This window comes from Grammomys surdaster, unplaced genomic scaffold, assembly GCF_004785775.1.
Source record: "Grammomys surdaster isolate TR1022 unplaced genomic scaffold, NIH_TR_1.0 1149, whole genome shotgun sequence".
Lineage (NCBI taxonomy): Eukaryota > Metazoa > Chordata > Mammalia > Rodentia > Muridae > Grammomys > Grammomys surdaster.
The window spans coordinates 288,630-307,565 of record NW_021605568.1 but is presented as its reverse complement, the minus strand read 5'-3'; the positions used below and the strand labels follow the sequence as shown (position 1 = coordinate 307,565).

General features: G+C 39.1%; 1 protein-coding gene across 1 annotated transcript; it reads left to right on the top strand.

Annotated features, from left to right (window-relative positions):
• The first annotated feature begins 205 nt into the window (after positions 1 to 205).
• LOC114634936 (olfactory receptor 1078) lies at positions 206 to 10,003 on the top strand. Its single transcript, XM_028783558.1, has 3 exons — positions 206 to 406; positions 5,933 to 6,000; positions 8,997 to 10,003. Exon 3 carries the CDS (start codon positions 9,010 to 9,012, stop codon positions 9,937 to 9,939), a length of 930 nt encoding a protein of 309 aa, XP_028639391.1. The 5' UTR covers positions 206 to 406; positions 5,933 to 6,000; positions 8,997 to 9,009; the 3' UTR covers positions 9,940 to 10,003.
• Positions 10,004 to 18,936: the final 8,933 nt, after the last annotated feature.

Genomic DNA, 18,936 nt, shown 5'->3' with positions numbered 1-18,936 from the left:
GGGAGAAAATATGCTAGAAGATCAGATGTCTATGGAGAAGGGGGAATAAAAAACATCATTTTTAATGGTTTATTAACTGCTCTATTGGGAAAAGAGTAACTGGATAAATCTCTTCTCTTTCCAGGCCAGTGCCACATTGGGAAATGAGGTGGCAATAGCATGATTTAAGCAAAGAAGACAGTGGCTAATGAGTAGATATAGTGAGCTGAAACTGCATCCTCGATGACCCTTTGACTGAGCAGTCTTGAACTGGACAGCGCAGAAGGTATCAAGTCTCTATAGGGGACAAACACTTGAATCCTTCCTGCTGTCCTGTATAAGACAGAGCTTCAGTCTTTATCTTCCGGCATCAGGAAAAAACTTTGACCTTCTATAGAAAGACCTTCCTCCCCGGCCTTGGATCCAGGTGAGTCTGAGAACACAGGAGATACTGCAGGGAAGAAGAGAATAGGGAATAGAATTGAAGACCCAGAAGTGAACCCACACTCCTATGGTCACTTGATCTTTGACAAAGGAGCTAAAACTGTCCAGTGGAGAAAGGACAGCATTTTCAACAAATGGTGCTGGTTCAACTGGAGGACAACATGTAGAAGAATGAAAATTGATCCATTCTTATCTCCTTGTACAAAGCTCAAGTCTAAGTGGATAAAGGACCTCACATAAAACCAGATACACTGAAACTAATAGAAGAGAAGGTGGGGAAGAGCCTGGAATACTTGGGCACAGGGGAAAAGTTCCTGAACAGAACAGCAATGGCATATGCTCTAAGATCAAGAATTGACAAATGGGACTTCATAAAATTGCAAAGTTTCTGTAAGGCAAAGGACACTGTCAATAGGACAAAATGACAACCAACAAATTGGGAAAAGATCTTTACCAATCCTACATCTGATAGAGGGCTAATATCCAATATATACAAAAAACTCAAGAAATTAGACTCCAGACAACCAAATAACCCTATTAAAAAATGGGGTATAGAGCTTAACAAAGAATTTTCAACGGAAGAAACTCGAATGGCCGAGAAGCACCTAAAGAAATGTTCAGCGTCCTTAGTCATCAGGGAAATGCAAATCAAAACAACCCTGAGATTCCATCTCACACCAGTCAGAATGGCTAAGATTAAAAACTCAGGGGATAGTAGATGCTGGCGAGGGTGTGGAGAAAGAGGAACACTCCTCCATTGTTGGTGGGACTGCAAGATGGTGCAACCACTTTGGAACTCAGTCTGGCGGTTCCTCAGAAAATTGAACATAGCATTACCTGAGGATCCAGCTATACCACTCCTAGGCATATACCCAGAAGATGCTTGAACATATAACAAGGACATATGCTCAACTATGTTCATAGCAGCCTTGTTCATAATAGCCAGGAGCTGGAAAGAACCCAGATGTCCTTCAACTGAGGAATGGATTAAAAAAATGTGGTATATTTACACAATGGAGTATTACTCAGCTATGAATGAATGATGAACAATGAGTTTCCTAGGTAAATGGATGGAACTAGAAATTATCATCCTGAGTGAAGTAAGCCAATCACAAAAGAACACAGATGGTATTCACTCACTGATTATGGGATATTAGCCCAGAACCTTGAAATGCCCAAGATGCAACTCACAGGCCACATGAAGCTCATAAAAAAGGAAGATCAAGTGAGGGTGATTCAGTTCTTCTTAGAAGGAGCAACAAAATACTCAAGGGAGCAAATATGGAGACAAAGTGAGGGACAGAAACTGAAGGAGGGGCCATCTGAAGACCTTTCCACCTGAGTATCTATCCCATGTGCAGTCACCAAAGGTAGAGGCTGATGTGGAAGTCAGGAAGTCCATGCTGATAAGGGCCTGATATGGATGTCTCCTCAGAGGTCTTCAAGAGTCTGACATATTCAGAGGCAGATGCTCACAACTAGCCATTGAACTGATCATGGGGTTCTCAATGGAGGAGTTAGAGTGAGGACTGAAGGAGCTGAAAGGGTTTGTGGCACCATGAGCAGAGCAACAATACCAACCAACCACAGCTCCCAGAGTCTAAACCACCAGCCTGGGAGCACTTAGGGAGGGATCCAGGGCTTCATCTGAATACGTAAGAGTGGAGGGCCCTGCTGGGCATAGGTGGAAGATGAGATCCTTGACCTCATGAAGGCTGGATGCCCCAGGGAGTGGGAATTTTGAGGGTTGGGAAGTGGGAGTGTGGGGGTAGGTGGGGGTTACATCCACAGAGAAGGAGGAGGGGTAAGGGGATGGGGGGTTCCCGGGTGGGTGGGGGATGGGGTAAGGGGACAGCATATAAAATGCAAATAAAATATCCAATAAAAAATATTAAATTTCAAAAAAAAAAAAAAGAAGAGAATGGAACCTGAGAACTAAGAACTGAATGGAATCTGAAGTCAACTGAGAGCCAGGCCCCTAGCCCAGAGTGGGATTGCTGAGCTTGCCTGCTTTGTGATTCATTGTTTATTCATAATACTTCACTTATTCATTATTCTTTTTTATTAATCATTTTATAATTTACATTTCAAATGATATCCCCCTTCCTGGTTACCCTCTACATACCCTCCCATCCTATCTCCCCCCTCCTCCCTCCCCTTTGCCTCTATGAGGGTGCTCTTCCGCTCACTCACCAACTTCCTTCTCACTGTTCTAGTATCCCCCTATGCTGGGGCATCAAGCTTCCACAGGATCAAGGGCCTCCCCTCCCATTGATGCCAGATAAGGCCGTCCTCTGCTACATATGCAGCTGGAGCCATGGATCCCTGCATGTGTACTCTTTGGTTGGTGGTTTAGTCTTTGAGAGCTCTTGGGGGTCTGGTTGGTGAATTATTGTTCTTTCTATGCGGTTGCAATCCTCTTCAGCTCCTTCAGTCCTTCCCCTAGCTCTTCCATTGGAGTCCCCAGACTCAGACCAATGTTTGGCTGTGAGTATCTACTTCTGTATTGGTAAGGTGCTGGTAGAACCTCTCAGGTAACAGCCATATCAGGCTCCTGGTAAGCACTTCTTGGCATCAGCAGTAGTATGGGGGTGTGGTGTCTACAGATGGTATAACTCCCTAGGTGGAGTGGTCTCTGGATGGCCTTTCATTCAGTCTCTGTTCCATTTTTTGTCCCTGTCTTTCATTTGGACAGGAATATTTCTGGGTTAAAAAGTTTGAGATGGGTGAGTGGCCTCATCACTCAACTGGGGCCTGTGCCTATCTACTGGAGGTGGTCTCTGCAGATTCTATCTCCCCTTTGTTGGGTTTTTCAGCTAAAGTCATTCCTGATGGGTATGGTTTCTGGGACTTTCTAGTGGGTACCCCCAGTTCCCCATCCATTACTGTTACATTTTTTAATTCAATTTCCTGACCCTTTGTACTTCTCTCCTGTCCCTTCCAATACCTGATCCTGTCCCCTCTTTTTTCCCTCCTCCTCCTCTCTCCCTCCCAAGTCCCTCTCTCCCTCTACCTCCTGTGATTGCTTTGTTCCCCATTCTATGTGGGATTGAAGCATCTATACTTTGGTCTTCCTTCTTTTAAGCTCCATATAGTTTGTGGGTTGTATTGTGGGTATTCTGAGCATGTGTTAGCAAAAGAAATGAGCACTGAACTGATTGATGCAGGATTCCGATGAAATGACAAAAACAGAAGCCCAAATAGAAAAAAAAACAACAACAACAGGTACTGGGGAGATAGCCCAGTGTTTAAAGTGCTTGCATAGAAGCATCCAAATCAGAATTTGGGTTTTCAGAGCTTATGTAAATGGCAGAAGACAGAGGTGGCAGTTTACTGAGTAACCTGGACCAGTCGTATCAGTGAGCTATGGGTTTGATGAAGAGAGACTACTTCAAGGATTAATATGGAAGAGGGATACAGAAAGGTTCAGACACCAATCTTAGGCCTGCACCTGCACATGCACACATGTGCATTCACAGAGGCAAACATGAACACACACACACACACACACACACACACATGCACATACACACACACCACACATCCACACACATACATAGAGGTGGGAGTGGGTAAGAGGAACACACACACCCACATTGCTTCAGTAAAGGAACACAAGCAGCTCCAGGGTAAATAGGATGTTCTTTATGGAGGGAAGTACCATGTTATGAAGCAATTTTTGTGTTTTAGATCAGACATACTTGACTGTTCTTATGTGTTGATGAGTAAAACCAGTAAAAGGTTTTTGCAAATCTTATGATATAATTTTTTAAGATAAACTTTGTCTTTTACTCTAACTAGAATTCGTCACAGAGAATTATATAACAGGTAGATCATTGCAGGTCTTAAAGTCTTATGTTGCAGTTGATCAATATCTGTGAGGTTGAACACATTGGAGAGTATGTTAGTCATTGTTTTCTTTTCTCCTCAGGACCTATGAAAGCTCTTTCTTTTTCACATTCAGTTGTGTAGCATATTCTTGCTCTCCAATGCAATATTTCCAATAAAGTGTTGGGTTTACTTTTATACAAACTTTCTTCTTTTCATGTAGTTATTTCATATACCCAGAAATCTAAAGGAATGTGTGAAGGAGAGAACTGACTCCTGAAAGTTGTTTTCTGACTTCACCCACAGGCATAGACACTAATGAACACAAATATTAAAATAAATTATCATTTTAAAAATGAGGAAATAAAAATAGTGTGGGATTATGTGACTATTTTTTCACCATAATTCAACTAATTGTTTAAGAAGATAATATTTGGGTTGGAGAGATGCCTCAGTGGTTAAGAGCCCTGTCTGTTCTTCCAAAGGCCCTGAGTTCAATTCCCAGAAATCACATGGTGGCTCACAACCATGTGTAATGGGATCCAATGCCCCCTTCTGGTGTGTCTAAAGACAGCGACAGTGTATACATAAAGTAAATAAAATAATTAAGATAACTACAACAAAAGGAAAAAAGATAATGTTCTTTTCAAAAATTTTATTTAAGGGTACAGAATGTAAAGAGTCATTACATTGAATGGAGGTGAAATTTTTAAAGATAAAAGTGATACTTTAATAATTCTGACAAAAATGTGGCTTGATGACGGGCAATAGGGAGACTACAATCATCAAGTATTGTGAATAATAAAAGCATAGTCATTCTGTAATTCAAGCCAGAGCATTCTTTTTTTTATTGGTCATTTTATTTATTTACATTTCAAATGTTATTCCCCTTCCATGTTTCCCCTCAGCAAACCCTGTAACCCATCCTCCTCCTCTCCTGCTTCTATGGCGGTTCTCCTCCACCCTCCCACCCACTCCCACCTCATTGTCCTAGCATTCCCCTATTTTGGGGCATCAAGCCTTCACAAGACCAAGGGCCTCCCCTCCCATTGATGCCAGATAAGGCCATTCTCTGTTACATATGTGGCTGGAGCCATGAGTCCTTCCGTATGTACTCTTTGGTTGGTGGTTTTGTCCTTGGGAGCTCTGAGGGTTCTATTTGGTTGATATTATTGTTCTTCCTATGGGGTTGTAAACCCCTTCAGCTCCTTCAGTTCTTCCCCTGTGTCCTCCATTGGGGTCCCCATGCCCAGTCAGTTGGTTGGCTACAAGCATCTGCAGCTGTATTGGCCAGGCTCTAGCAGAGCCTCTCAGGAGATAGATATATCATGCTCCTGTCAACAAGCGCTTCTTGAATCAGTAATAGTATCTGGGTTTGGTTTCTTTATATGGGATAAACCAGAATATTCTTGATGTGAGGCTCTCCTGCACATCATAGGATATTCAGCATCTCACACTCCTGTGTGGGAGACAAAGATGTCTTAAGACAAGGCTCAATGCCCTTTGGGAAATCAAGTCATTCCTGGTTGAGAACTACCATTTGAAACTAAGAAAATATTTTTCTAGTGTGATATAATAATAAATTAATAAGAAAGAATATGAAAGACATGGTACATATTTATTACAAAAATTTACACTTACATTGAAATAAATTAGCTGCTTTATAGAATTTTATTTCCAGGCCTATGGAGATATTTTTATGTGAGGAGAGAAGGGAAGCCACAAAACACACTGCAATACACCAAAAAGGTGTTTGACATGGGCTTAGCAGAAAAAATGAATACAGTTTATTAATGCAGCTGAATGAAAGACATGAGATATAACTATGGTTATAATATAACATATTTCTGATGGAAAGTAAGAACTTATCCTACAGGTAACACCAGTGTTCATATTCATAAAACTACTATTAATGTAGTTTTTAATTTTATTTATGGATTTAAAAGTTTTAACTTTTCTGGTTTATTAAGGCATTATCATGTTAATTTTTAAAAGTTTGATATTTGATATCATGCATATGATATTTTCCATAGTTTATAGTCATCCATTCTAAGACTTCTTCCACTTCGCAAGTTACACAGATATATGTGGAGTGAGTCTCTTGTGTATTGAATTTGGGAGCACAAAAACAGAAAAATAAAAGGGAGGCAATTAGTGTTGTTTTAAAATTTACCTCTGTACTCACAGTGATCTTTAGTATGATGTCTCTCTGCCATGACTCTACAGTATGACTGTGTGTGATACAGTGTGAAAGTTCGGCACATATGTTTAATGTGTAATAATTAAATCTAGTCAATCAGCATTCATGGCTAAAGAAACGCTCGTCTTACATTGTGTTACGATTCTTTAAATTCCTCTGTTCTAATTTGTATTAGTTTAAAAATAAATGTTTAAAAACATATTATGAGAAAATATATGCTGTGTTAGATTAGTTACTTCACTACTCTCCACACCCTGAGAACTGGAAAACAGAATAATGTCTACTTACAGCTTTTATGTTTTTGAATATCTACATAACCTTGTCAGTGTGCATATTTATTTTGTATGTGGTTTTGTAGAAACCATGATTTTTATTAGTTATAGTTCTGATTATTCTTATCACATAAGTATTTCCCATATTGCTTTCATTTTAATGTTATTTCAACTGCATAGACACAATTAATTAATAGTTTACTTATGGTTGAAAACATTTAGTGTTTTGACATTTTTACAAAATAGTGCTTCAAAAACATATTGCAAAATAAAGGTTTAATAATTAGTAGTTCTGAGCAAATTATCCTGGGTATGTTGTAGAGTCATCAGTGAGGGTAGATGGTGAGGAAGACTTGGTGGAAACAGCATCAGAGGGCCACAGTGGTAATTTGTTTGTTGACAAGCACTCCTCAGAGGAGAGATTCTGGACTTCTGTACAGAAAGGTTATTCTTATAATGGCTGGAGATCTCAAATATCAGTAACAGTAGGTCATCCATTTCAATTCATAGCATGCCTCTACAAAAAACTTAATTGTAAGAAAAACATGATGTGAATGAGTCTTCTGCTGTCTTGCATTTTAACAACGACATTCAGACTGCTTTATTGACCATCATTTTCTGGCACCAGCTTTCATTACATTTTATCTTTCTCATTGTATCCTTGGTGGCTGTAACATCTGAAACAAACAGCTACTGATGAATTTGGCACTAGCAAGGTGAAATAAAACTTCTGGCTACATGAAGTCTCTGTTTCAATGTCATCTTCTATGCTATTCTTATCCTGATATTATAGTATTAGCATCCCCAATAGTTGAAGGTACAGGTAAATAATCACACCTTTGTGAGCATTCACACACAGACATAGACATCCACAAACATACACATGGAGAGACACAGATATATACACAGACAAACACAGAGAATCACAGACAGACACACAGACACACAGAGACAAAGATACACACATCGACAAATACAAAGGCATGCACACAAGAACACACAGTCACACATACACACTTCATTGGGCTATCAGTCATTTTTTTTATTTTTTAAAACAATATTTTGTATTTATTCTTTGAAAACTTCATACATATATGCAACATAGCTTGATAATATCACCAACATTTCCTATTCCATCTGTTCCAGGACCAAACACCTCTTTCTCCCAGCATTCATATCCCCTTTAATGGATATTTATAAAATAATATCCCATTAAGTTCAATTGGAGCTTCCCATATGTGCAAGAATGGATGTAGCACAAGCCTCTGAGATGTGAGCAACACAGCAGTGGTCCCAACCTCAAAGAAAAGTGATTATCTCCCCCACCAGCAGCCATCAACTGCTAATAATTCCCTTCCTGGGAGTTAGTCCCTCCCACAACCATGCTGGTTTCTCTTTAGACTGGCTTGATCTCATGCAGGTCTCATCTAGGTAACTACAGGTGCTATGAAATCATGTGCATAGTAACAGTTATGTCACGCCCCGAGCCCAGGTCTCGTCATCCTCTGGTTCTGATGTTTTCTCTTATATTCTCTCAGTTCTATCATCGTTGATGTTCACTGAACCTTGGATGCATGGAGGTTGATATAGATGTCTGACCTACATCTCACAGTCACTTGTTCTCAGCATTTCCACAAGTTTATAAAGCTCTCTTTTTACCATTACCCCCACAAAAAAGAAGCTACTCTGAACCAGGTTAAGAGCAGCACAAATTTATGGATATAAATGCATATGTGTAGAAAGCAATTTTACAAAACAATCACTAAGAAACAAAAACAGTAGTATGTTCTGTACAAGGACCTATAACTCCTCCAGGCATTTTTTGTACATCTGTTTTACAGTATTTAACATGATTTCCTTTCTGTGGAGCAGGGCTTGAATGCTAATTTTTATCAGCAAGTCTCACACATTTGTAGCTTGTGTTGGTAATGAACTCATAGCAATCCTTTTGCTTCAGCCTCCAGAGTATCTGTATTATATATATATTAGCCTTTAATTACTGCTTGGTGCCTGTAATATGGTTCCTTCCTATATATTACTAAGTGTTGAAAAGAAAGTTCTTATTAAATCTATAATATACATGATGTCTCAGGAAAAAAGTGCTCATAGAGGGATAGAAATTCCCCCTAAGTCACAGCACTGAATGTCCTAAAATTATTAGATCCATGACAAAGTGTAAAATTAAGTTATTTGCTAAAAATTATCATTTTTATCCATCTGGAAAATATCTATTTGTGTGGAGAATAATTTTTGTGTTTTCTTCTTATTTCTAGAAAAATTCAACACATGGACTCAAGTAATAGGACAAGAATTTCAGAGTTTCTTCTTCTGGGATTTTTAGAAAACAAAGGCCTGCAACCCCTTATTTATGGTCTTTTCCTCTCTATGTACCTGGTTACTGATGTTGGTAACATGTTTATTATTCTGGCTATCATTTCAAGTCCCCGTCTGCATACCCCCATGTATTTCTTCCTCTCTAACCTGTCCTTTGTGGACATCTGTTTCATTTCAACTACTGTTCCAAAGATGTTAGTGAATATCCAGACCCAAAACAAGGCCATCACCTATGCAGGGTGCATTACCCAGATATATTTTTTCTTGCTTTTTGTAGAATTGGACAACTTCTTGCTGACTATCATGGCCTATGACCATTATGTGGCCATCTGTCACTCCATGCACTACACAGTTATCGTGAACTATCAGCTCTGTGGAATTCTTGTTCTGGTGTCTTGGATTGTAAGTGTTCTGCATGCCTTGTTTCAAAGCTTAATGATGTTGGAGCGGCCCTTCTGCACACAGCTGGAAATCCCACACTTCTTCTGTGAACCTAATCAGGTGATTCAACTCACTTGTTCTGATGCATTTCTTAATGATCTGGTGATATATTTTACACTTGTGCTGCTGTCTACTGTTCCTTTTGCTGATATCTTCTATTCTTACTTCAAGATAGTGTCCTCCATATGTGCAATATCCTCAGTTCATGGGAAGTACAAAGCATTTTCCACTTGTGCATCTCATCTATCAGTTGTCTCTTTATTTTACTGCACAGGCCTAGGAGTGTACCTCAGTTCTGCTGCAAACCACAGCTCACAAGCAAGTGCAACAGCCTCAGTCATGTACACTGTAGTTGCCCCTATGATGAATCCTTTCATCTATAGTCTTAGGAATAAAGATGTTAAGAGTGCCCTGAAAAGACTCTTTGTGAGGAAATTGTAAGGAGTTCCACCGTCTCCACTTCATCTTCCTCCTAGCTTTCTATCATCTCTGTGTTCTTTTTTGTTATTAATAACCTTAAGAGGACAATTTATGATGCCTATATTCATGTGGCCTCCACTGGAGCATGAGCAATCTACTATTCACCACATCTCCAAGGAGTGAGACTTCTGGAGCCTGGAACTCCAGTCAGATGGCAGACAAACTTCATTCTGTTTACTTTCTGGAGTTCTTATCATTTGATTTCAACTGTACATGGCAAGCAACTCATTTGATTAAGATTTATGCTCTTGGACTCTCAGAGACTGAGCCACCACCCAAATAGCATACAAGGCCTTGACACATATGAAGCAGATGTGTAGCTCAGACTCCATGTGGATCCCCCAGCAATTGGAACAGGGGCTGTTATTAAAGCTGTTGCCTGTCTGTGGGTCTGTTTCCCAACTGGGCTGCCATGTCTCACATCAGTGGGAGAAGATGCACCTGCAGAAACGTAATGTGCCAGGGTGGGGCGATATCCTGGAGGCTCATTTTCTCCAATGAGAAGGGGATGGGGAAATGGGGATTCTGTAGGGGCGAATAAAGAGAGGGGGCAGCAATTGGTTTATATAATGAGTAAGTCAATAAATCAATGGGAAAAATTTCTACTTTCTGTTATTGAAACCATTTTCCTAGTGCCCTCATCCAAAGTTATTGCAAAATGACACAAGAACCATTTAGAAATACATATTTATATAAAGGACAGATGCACTTAAAAAAACATAATTTGTTCTCACAAGTCATATATCATTATTGAGGAACACTTCTTTGTTTCACTATAAGTTCAATCATTATTATATAATATACATATAAAATTGCTAAATATGTAAATCATGTAATTATGAGCGTATGAAAATTTGTGGTTTTCCTCTTTTGCATATTATATTCTTTATCTTGTCTTTTTCACTTTCCCATTTTCCATCTCTCTCCTCCCATTCTTTCTATCTCTCTCTCCTTCTCCCTCTCCCTCCCTCCTCTCTCCCTCTCACTCTCTCCCTGTCTTTCTGTGTTTCTGTATGCCTTTGGGCTCACATATGTCTAGGCACATATACACGTGAGTGTATGTGCATGTGGATGCCTGAAGTTGTTGTTAGTAATCAGGTTCTTATTTTCTTTGAGTTTGTTCACTGTCAGTCAAACCCAGAGCTCTGTAGCCAGCATGCCATGAGGACCCCTCCTCCTACTGAGAAGAAAATTAGAAGCAAGCCATCATGTCCAGATGACATTGTTTGAGTTGTGGCAATCCAAATTTAAGTTCTTATACTTGTAGGAAAGTCATTTGACTATATTCCCAGGCATTTAACTCATCTTAACAATAAGGAATTTAATTTTTAAATTAATTTATTTTATAATATGTACTGTATTTACATAATTTCTACCCATTCTTTCTCTAAATCGTACTGTTCATGCCACTCCTTCTCAAGTTCATGGTCTCTTATTCCTTAATTTTATTGTCACACAGTATATATGCACACATAAGAGTCTATACTGATCAGCACTGTGGAGCTGATCATGTGTCACAGCTCTCCACATGCCAATCCTGAGTGGACATAGCTTGTCCCCCAGGAGTGCTGACACTCCTAAGGTCACAGGTGACACCACTACTACTGCCTGAATATCTGGCCCAAGTGGGACTCACCTGGGGCTTACAGGACTCAGTAATTGCTCAGGAGCTGGGGACACAATCTTTCCAGTTTCCTTCTGCCCTCAACCACAGCTGACCATGTGTCACAGGTCTTCCTACCCAAATCCTGCCCAGAGAAAGTTTGTCTGTGAGGAGTACAGATACACTTAAGATCACAGGAGTTCTAACACACCCAGACGCATGATCTCACAGGAGAGAGAAGCTTCAGTTAGAGGCAACAAGACCAGCTAACACTAGAGATAACCAGATGGAGAGAGGCAAGCACAAAAACATAAACAATAGAAACCAAGGGTACTTGGCATCATTAGAAGTCAGTTCTTCCACCAAAGCAAGCCCTGGACACCCCAACACAACTGAAAGCAAGATTCTGATTTAAATCACATCTCATGATGATGTTAAAGGACCTCAAGAAGTATATAAAAAACTCTCTTAAGGAAATACAGGAGAACACAGGTAAACAGGTAGAATTTCTTAAAGAAGAAACACATAAATATCTTAAAGAAATACAGGAAAACACAATCAAACAGTGAAGGAACTGAACAAAACCACCCAGGATCTAAAAATGGAAATAGAACCAATAAAGAAATCACAAAGGGAGACAACCGTGGAGATAGAAAACCAAGGAGAGAGATCAGGAATCATAGATGCAAGCATCACCAACAGAATATAAGAGCTAGAAGAGAGAATCTCAGGTATAGAAGATGCTATAGAAAACATTAATTCAACTGTCAAAGAAAATGGAAAATGCAAAAAGCTCCTAACACAAAACATCCAGGAAATCCAAGACACAATGAAAAGATGAAACCTAAGAATAATAGGTATATAAGAGAGCAAAGATTCTCAACTCAAAAGGCTAGTAAACATCTTCAACAAAATTATAGAAGACTTCTCTAATCTAAAGAAAGATATGTCTATAAATGTACAAGAAGCCTACAGAACCCCAAGTAGATTGGACAAGGAAAGCAATTCCTCCCAACACATAATAATCAAAACACCAAAATCACAGAACAAAGAAGAAATATTAAAATCAGTAAGGGAAAACAGTCAAGGGACTTATTCTCAACAGAGACTCTAAAAGCCAGAAGATCATGGAAAGATGTCATACAGACCCCAAGAGAACAAAAATTCCAGTCCAGCAAAACTATCAATTACCATAGATTGAGAAACCAAGATATTGCATGACAAATTCAGTTTTACACACTATCTTTCCACAAATCCAGCCCTACAAAGGATAATAGAGGGAAAAATCCAACACAAGGAGGGAAAGAAACTACACCCAAGAAAAAGCAAGAAATTAATCTTCTTACAACAAATACAAAAATAGATAGCCACACAAGCGTAGTTGCACCTTTAACAACAAAAATCACAGGGAGCAAAAATCAGTGGTCCTTAATATCTCTCAACATCAATGGACTCAATTCCCCAATAAAAAGACATAGACTAACAGAATGAATATGTAAAGAGGATCCAATATTTTGCTGCATACTGGAAATGTACCTCAGTGACAAAGACAGATACTACCTCAGAATAAAAGACTGGAAAAAAATTTCAAGCAAAAGGTAACAAGAAACAAGCTGGAGTAGCCTCCTAATATCAAATAAAATTGACTTTCAATGAAAAATTATCAAAAAAGATGAGGAAACACACTTAATACTCAAAGAGAAAATCTACCAAGATGAACTCTCAATTCTGAACATCTATGTGCCAAATGTAAGGGTACCCAAATTTCTAAAAGAAACGTTACTAAAGCTCAAAGCACACAATGAATCTCATACAGTAAGCGGGAGACTTCAACAGCCCACTCTCACCAACGGACAGATCATGGCAACAGAAACTAAACAGAGACACAGTGAAATTAATAGAACTTAAGAAACAAATGGGTTTAAAAGATACCTTTAGAACATTTCATCCTAAAACAAAAAACAACATACCTTCTCAGCACCTCATGGTATCGTCTCCAAAACTGAATATGTAATTGGTCACAAAACATGCCTCAACAGATACAAGATTGAAATAATCCCATGCATCCTATAAGATCACCAAAGACTAAGGCTGGTCTTCAATAACAACAAAAACAACAGAAAGCCCACATACACATGCAAGTTGATCAACTCTCTACTCAATGATAACTTGGTCAGGGAAGAAATAAAGAAAGAAATGGAAGACTTTTTAGAATTTAATGAAAATGAAGGCGCAATGTATCAAAACTCATGGGACACAGTGAAAGCAGTGCTAAGGGGAAAACTCACAGCTCTAAGTGCCTCCATCAAGAAATTGTAGAGGACATAGACCAGCACCTTAACAATATATCTGAAATTTCTAGAACAAAAGTGAGCAGGTATACCTAAGAGGAATAGATAGCAGTAAATAATCAAACTCAGGGCTGAAATCAACCAAGTAGAAACAAAGAGAACTACACAAAGAATCAACAAGACCAGGAGCTGATTCTTTGAGAATCAACAAAAAGATAAACTCTTAGCCAGACTAACCAGAGAGGACAGAGACAATATCCAAATTAACAAAATTAGAAATGAAAAGGGAGACATAACAACAGAATCTGAGGAAATTAAAAAAAAATTAACAGATCCTACTACAGAAGCCTATACTCAACAAAACTCGAAAATCTTGATGAAATGGATAATTTTATAGACAGATTCCAGACACATAAGTGAAATAAGGATCAGAGAAACCATCTAAACAGTCCCATTACCCCAAATGAAATAGAAGCATTCATTAAAACTCTCCCAACCAAAAAAAAAAAAAAAATCTCAGCACCAGATGGTATTAGTGCAGAATTGTATCAGACCTTCAAAGAAGACCTAATACCAATACTACTTAAACTATTCCACAAAAAAGAAACAGAAGGAACACTACTTCATTCATTCTATGAAGCCACAGATATGCTGATACCTAAACCACACAAAGACCCAACCCCCAAAAAAGAGAAATTCAGACCAGTTTCCCTTACAAATATTGATGCAAAAATCCTCAATAAAATTCTCACAAACCAAATCCAAGAACACATTGAAACAATCATCCACCATGATCAAGTAGGCTTCATTCTAGGGATACAGGGATGGTTCAATATACAGAAATTCATCAACCTATTCCACTGTATAAACAAACTCAAAGGAAAAAAACACACATAATCATCTCATTTGATGCTGAAAAAGTCTTTGACAAAAATTCAACACCCCTTCATGTTAATAGTCTTGGAAAGATCAGGAATTCAAGGCCCATATCTAAACATAGTAAAAGCAATATACAGCAAACTATTAACCAACATCAAACTAAATGGAGAGAAACTTGAAGCAATCCCACTAAGATCAGGGTCTAGACAAGGCTGCCCATTCTCTCCCTATCTATTAAATACTATAGTACTTGAAGTTCTAGCTAGAGCAATTATATAACAAAAGGAGGTCAAAGGGATACAAATTGGAAAGGGAGAAGTAAAAATATCACTATTTGTAGATGATATGATAGCATACTTAAGTGACCCCAAAACTTCTACCAGAGAACTCCTAAACCTGATAAACAACTTCAGCAAAGTGGCTGGATATAAAATCAACTCAAACAAATTAGTAACCTTCCTATACTCAAAGGATAAACAGGCAGAGAATGAAATTAAGGAAATGACATCCTTCACAATAGTCACAAATAATATAAAATATCTTGATGTGACTCTATCCAAGCAAGTGAAAGATCTGTATGACAAGAAATTCAAGTCTTTGAAGAAAGAAATTGAAGAATTGAATTAGAAGATGGAAGGATCTCCCATGTACATGGATTGGCAAGAATAACATAGTAAAAATGGTCATCTTACCAAAGCAATCTAGATTCAATGCAGTTCTCATCAAATTACAACTCAATTCTTCACCAAGCTAGAAAGAGCAATTCTCACATTCATCTGAAAACAATCTACAGATTCAATGCAATCCCCATCAAAATTCCAACTCAATTCTTCCCAGAGTTAGAAAAGGTGATTCTCAAATTCATTTGGAACAACAAAAAACCCAAGATAGCAAAAACTATTCTCAACAATAAGAGAACTTCTGTAGAAACCACCATTTCTAAACTCAAGCTCTACTACAGAGCAAGAGTAATAAAAATCACATGGTATTGGTACAGAGACAGACAGGTAGATCAGTGGAAAAGAATTGAAGACCTGGAATTAAACACACACAGCTATGGTAACCTCATCTTTGACAAAGAAGCCAAAACCATACAAGGAAAAAAGACAGCATTTTCAACAAATGGTCCTGGCTCAAGTGGTGGTTCACATGTAGAAGAATACAAATTGATCCATTCTTATCTGTTTGTACAAAGCTCAAGTCCAAGTAGACCAAGGACCTCCACAAAAAAACATACTCTGAATCTAATAGAAGAGAAAGTAGGGGAAAAAGCCTTGAACACAATGGCACAGGGGAAATTTTCCTGAACAGAACAACCAGGCTCTAAGCTTAGCTATTGACAAATGGAATCTCATAACATTGAAAAGCTTCTGTAAGACAAAGGACACTATCATCAGGACACATTGGCAACCTACAGATTGGGAATGATCTTTACCAACCCTACATCTGATAGGCGGCTAATATCCAGTATATACAAAGAACTCAAGAAATTAGACTCTAGAAAACCCAATATTCTTATTTAAAATGGGGTACAGAGCTAAACAAAAAATTCTCAGCTGAGGAATCTTGAATGGCCAAGAAGCACCTAAAGAAATGTTCAACATCCTTAGTCATCTGGTAAAAGCAAATCAAAACAATCCTGAGATTCCACCTCACACCAGTGAGAATGGCTAAGATCAAAAACTCAGGTGACATCAGATTCTGGTAAGGATGTGGAAAAAGAGGGACACTCCTCCATTGCTGGTGGGATTGGAAGCTGGCACAACCACTCTGGAAAACAGTCCGGTGGTTCCTCAGAAAATTGGAAATAGTTCTACCTGAGGACGCAGCTATACCACTCCTTGGGCATATACCCAAAAAATGCTCCAACATATGGCAAGGAAACATGATCCACTAAGTTCACAGCAACTTTATTTGTAATAGCCAGAAGCTGGAAAGAACCCAGATATCCCTCAAGTGAGGAATGAATACAGAAAATATGATACATTTACACAATGGAGTACTACTCAGCTATTAAAAACAATGAATTTATGAAATTCATTGGCAAATTTATGGAACTAGAAAATATTGTCCTGAGTGAATTAACCCAGTCACAGAACACACATGGCATGTACTCACTCATAAGTGGGTATTAGGAAAAAAGCTCGGACTACTCATGATACAACTCATAGACTATATGAAGCTCAAGAAGAAGGAATACCAAAATGTGGATGCTTCAGTCCTATTTAGAAGGAGGAATAAAATAATCAAGGGAGGTAGAGGGAGGGAGGAACTTGGGAGGGAAAGAGGAGGCAGAATGGGAAAAGGGGGCAGGATCAGGTGTAGGAGGAGATGGGAAAGATATATAGAGGGTCAGGAAAGTGAACAGAGTTGCATAGCAGTGGGGAATGGGGATCTGGGGGTAGCCACCAGAAACTCCCAGATGCCAAGAAAGCAAGAATCTCCCAGGACCCAATGGGGATGAGATTAACTGAAGTACTCAATGAAGGGGAGAGAGAACCTAAAGAGACCATATCCAATGGTTAGTCATGGCCCCCGGTTGAGAGATGGGGCTGCCCACCCATCTCAAAAATTTTAACCCAGAATTGCTCCTGTCTAAAGAAATTTAGTGACAAAGAGTGTAGTGTAGTGTAGACTGAAGGAAAGGCCATCCACTGGGGTTCCCCACCTGGGGATCCATCCCATATGCAGTCATCAAACCTAGACACTATTGCTGATGTCAAGAAGTGGTTGCTGACAGTAGCATGATATAGCTGTATCCTGAGAGGCTCTGCCAAGTGTCTTACCAATACAGATGTGTATGCTTGCAGCCAACCATCAGACGGAGCACAGAGACCCCATTGGAGGAGTTAGAGGAAGGACTGAAGGAATCGAAGGTGTTTGCAACCCCATAGGGCGAACAATATCCACCAACTAGACCCCCAGAGCTCTCAAGGACTAAACCACCAACTGAAGAGTACACGTGGAGGGACTCATGGCTCCAGCTGCACATGTAGCAGAAGATGGCCTTATCTAGCATCAATGGGAGGGGAGGTCCTTGGTCCTGTTAAGGCTTGATGTCCCAGTGTAGGGAAATGCTAAGGCACTGAGGTGAGTGGGGGAGCACCCTCACAGAAGCAGGGGGATGGGATGGGATAGGGAGTTTGTGGAGGGGAAACTGGGCTAGGGGATAACATTTCAAATGTAAATAAAAACTATTCAGTAAAAAATAAAAATAAAAAATTAAGAGAGTGTACTACCTGTGGAGTGCATTTAGTGTTGCTTATATGTGTGTTTATGGCTGACAAATTAGGATTGGGAAACCTATTGGGGGACTTGTCCTTGGATAAGAATAGGAATAGGGAAGATTTTCTCTCTCTCTCTCTTTGTTCATGGGTAGTTGGCTAGTTTAGAGATGTGAATTTTTTCCTATTGAGTGAGGCTTAAGCCCAATAACTATTGTTTTCCTCTGGTATGTAAGTGCCACTGTTACATTTTTTGGGATATATTGTCATTCTTGTCATTGTTTTGGTTCAAAGACTTTACAAGTGTGTAGTACGATTGATAGATATTCTTCCCATATCTTCTATACAACTACAAAACACTCCTGTACCTAAGGCTCAGGAAATGTGGCAAAAAGATTGTAAGAGCTAGATTATCAGGGACTTTGCTGTGAGATTTTGTCTCCTAGTACAGAAGCCACAGCATAAAATATCACAAACATGGCTTCTCAAAAGTGAACTGAACATAGATGACATCAATGACTATACCACACTGGATGGAGGAAAATCTAAAATGTTCCTATTCTACACAAAGAACTATAGGCAACTGAGGAAAACTGGGAATAAAGAAAGTGGCCTTCCCCATGGAAAAGCATAATGATTAGATATCTGGTGTCAAATATTTAGCCTTAAAACATGCCTATAGGTAGCATTAAGTAGACTGAACAGATTATGTTTAAGAATATATATGTATATACACATGCTTATATAAATGCAATAACAGCCCCGTTGAAAAGGCTATGAATTGGAGTGTGAGCAGTAAGGAGGTCAGGTCTCTGGACAGTATGTAAGTTTATGGAAAAGGAAGAACGAAAAAAACAGGTTTACTTCACTGTAAACTGGACCCCAAGGAAAAGTAAATCAGGAGAATCCAGGCCAGTGTCCCACAGGGAAATTGTGAAGTCAAGAATAATGAAAGCAGAGA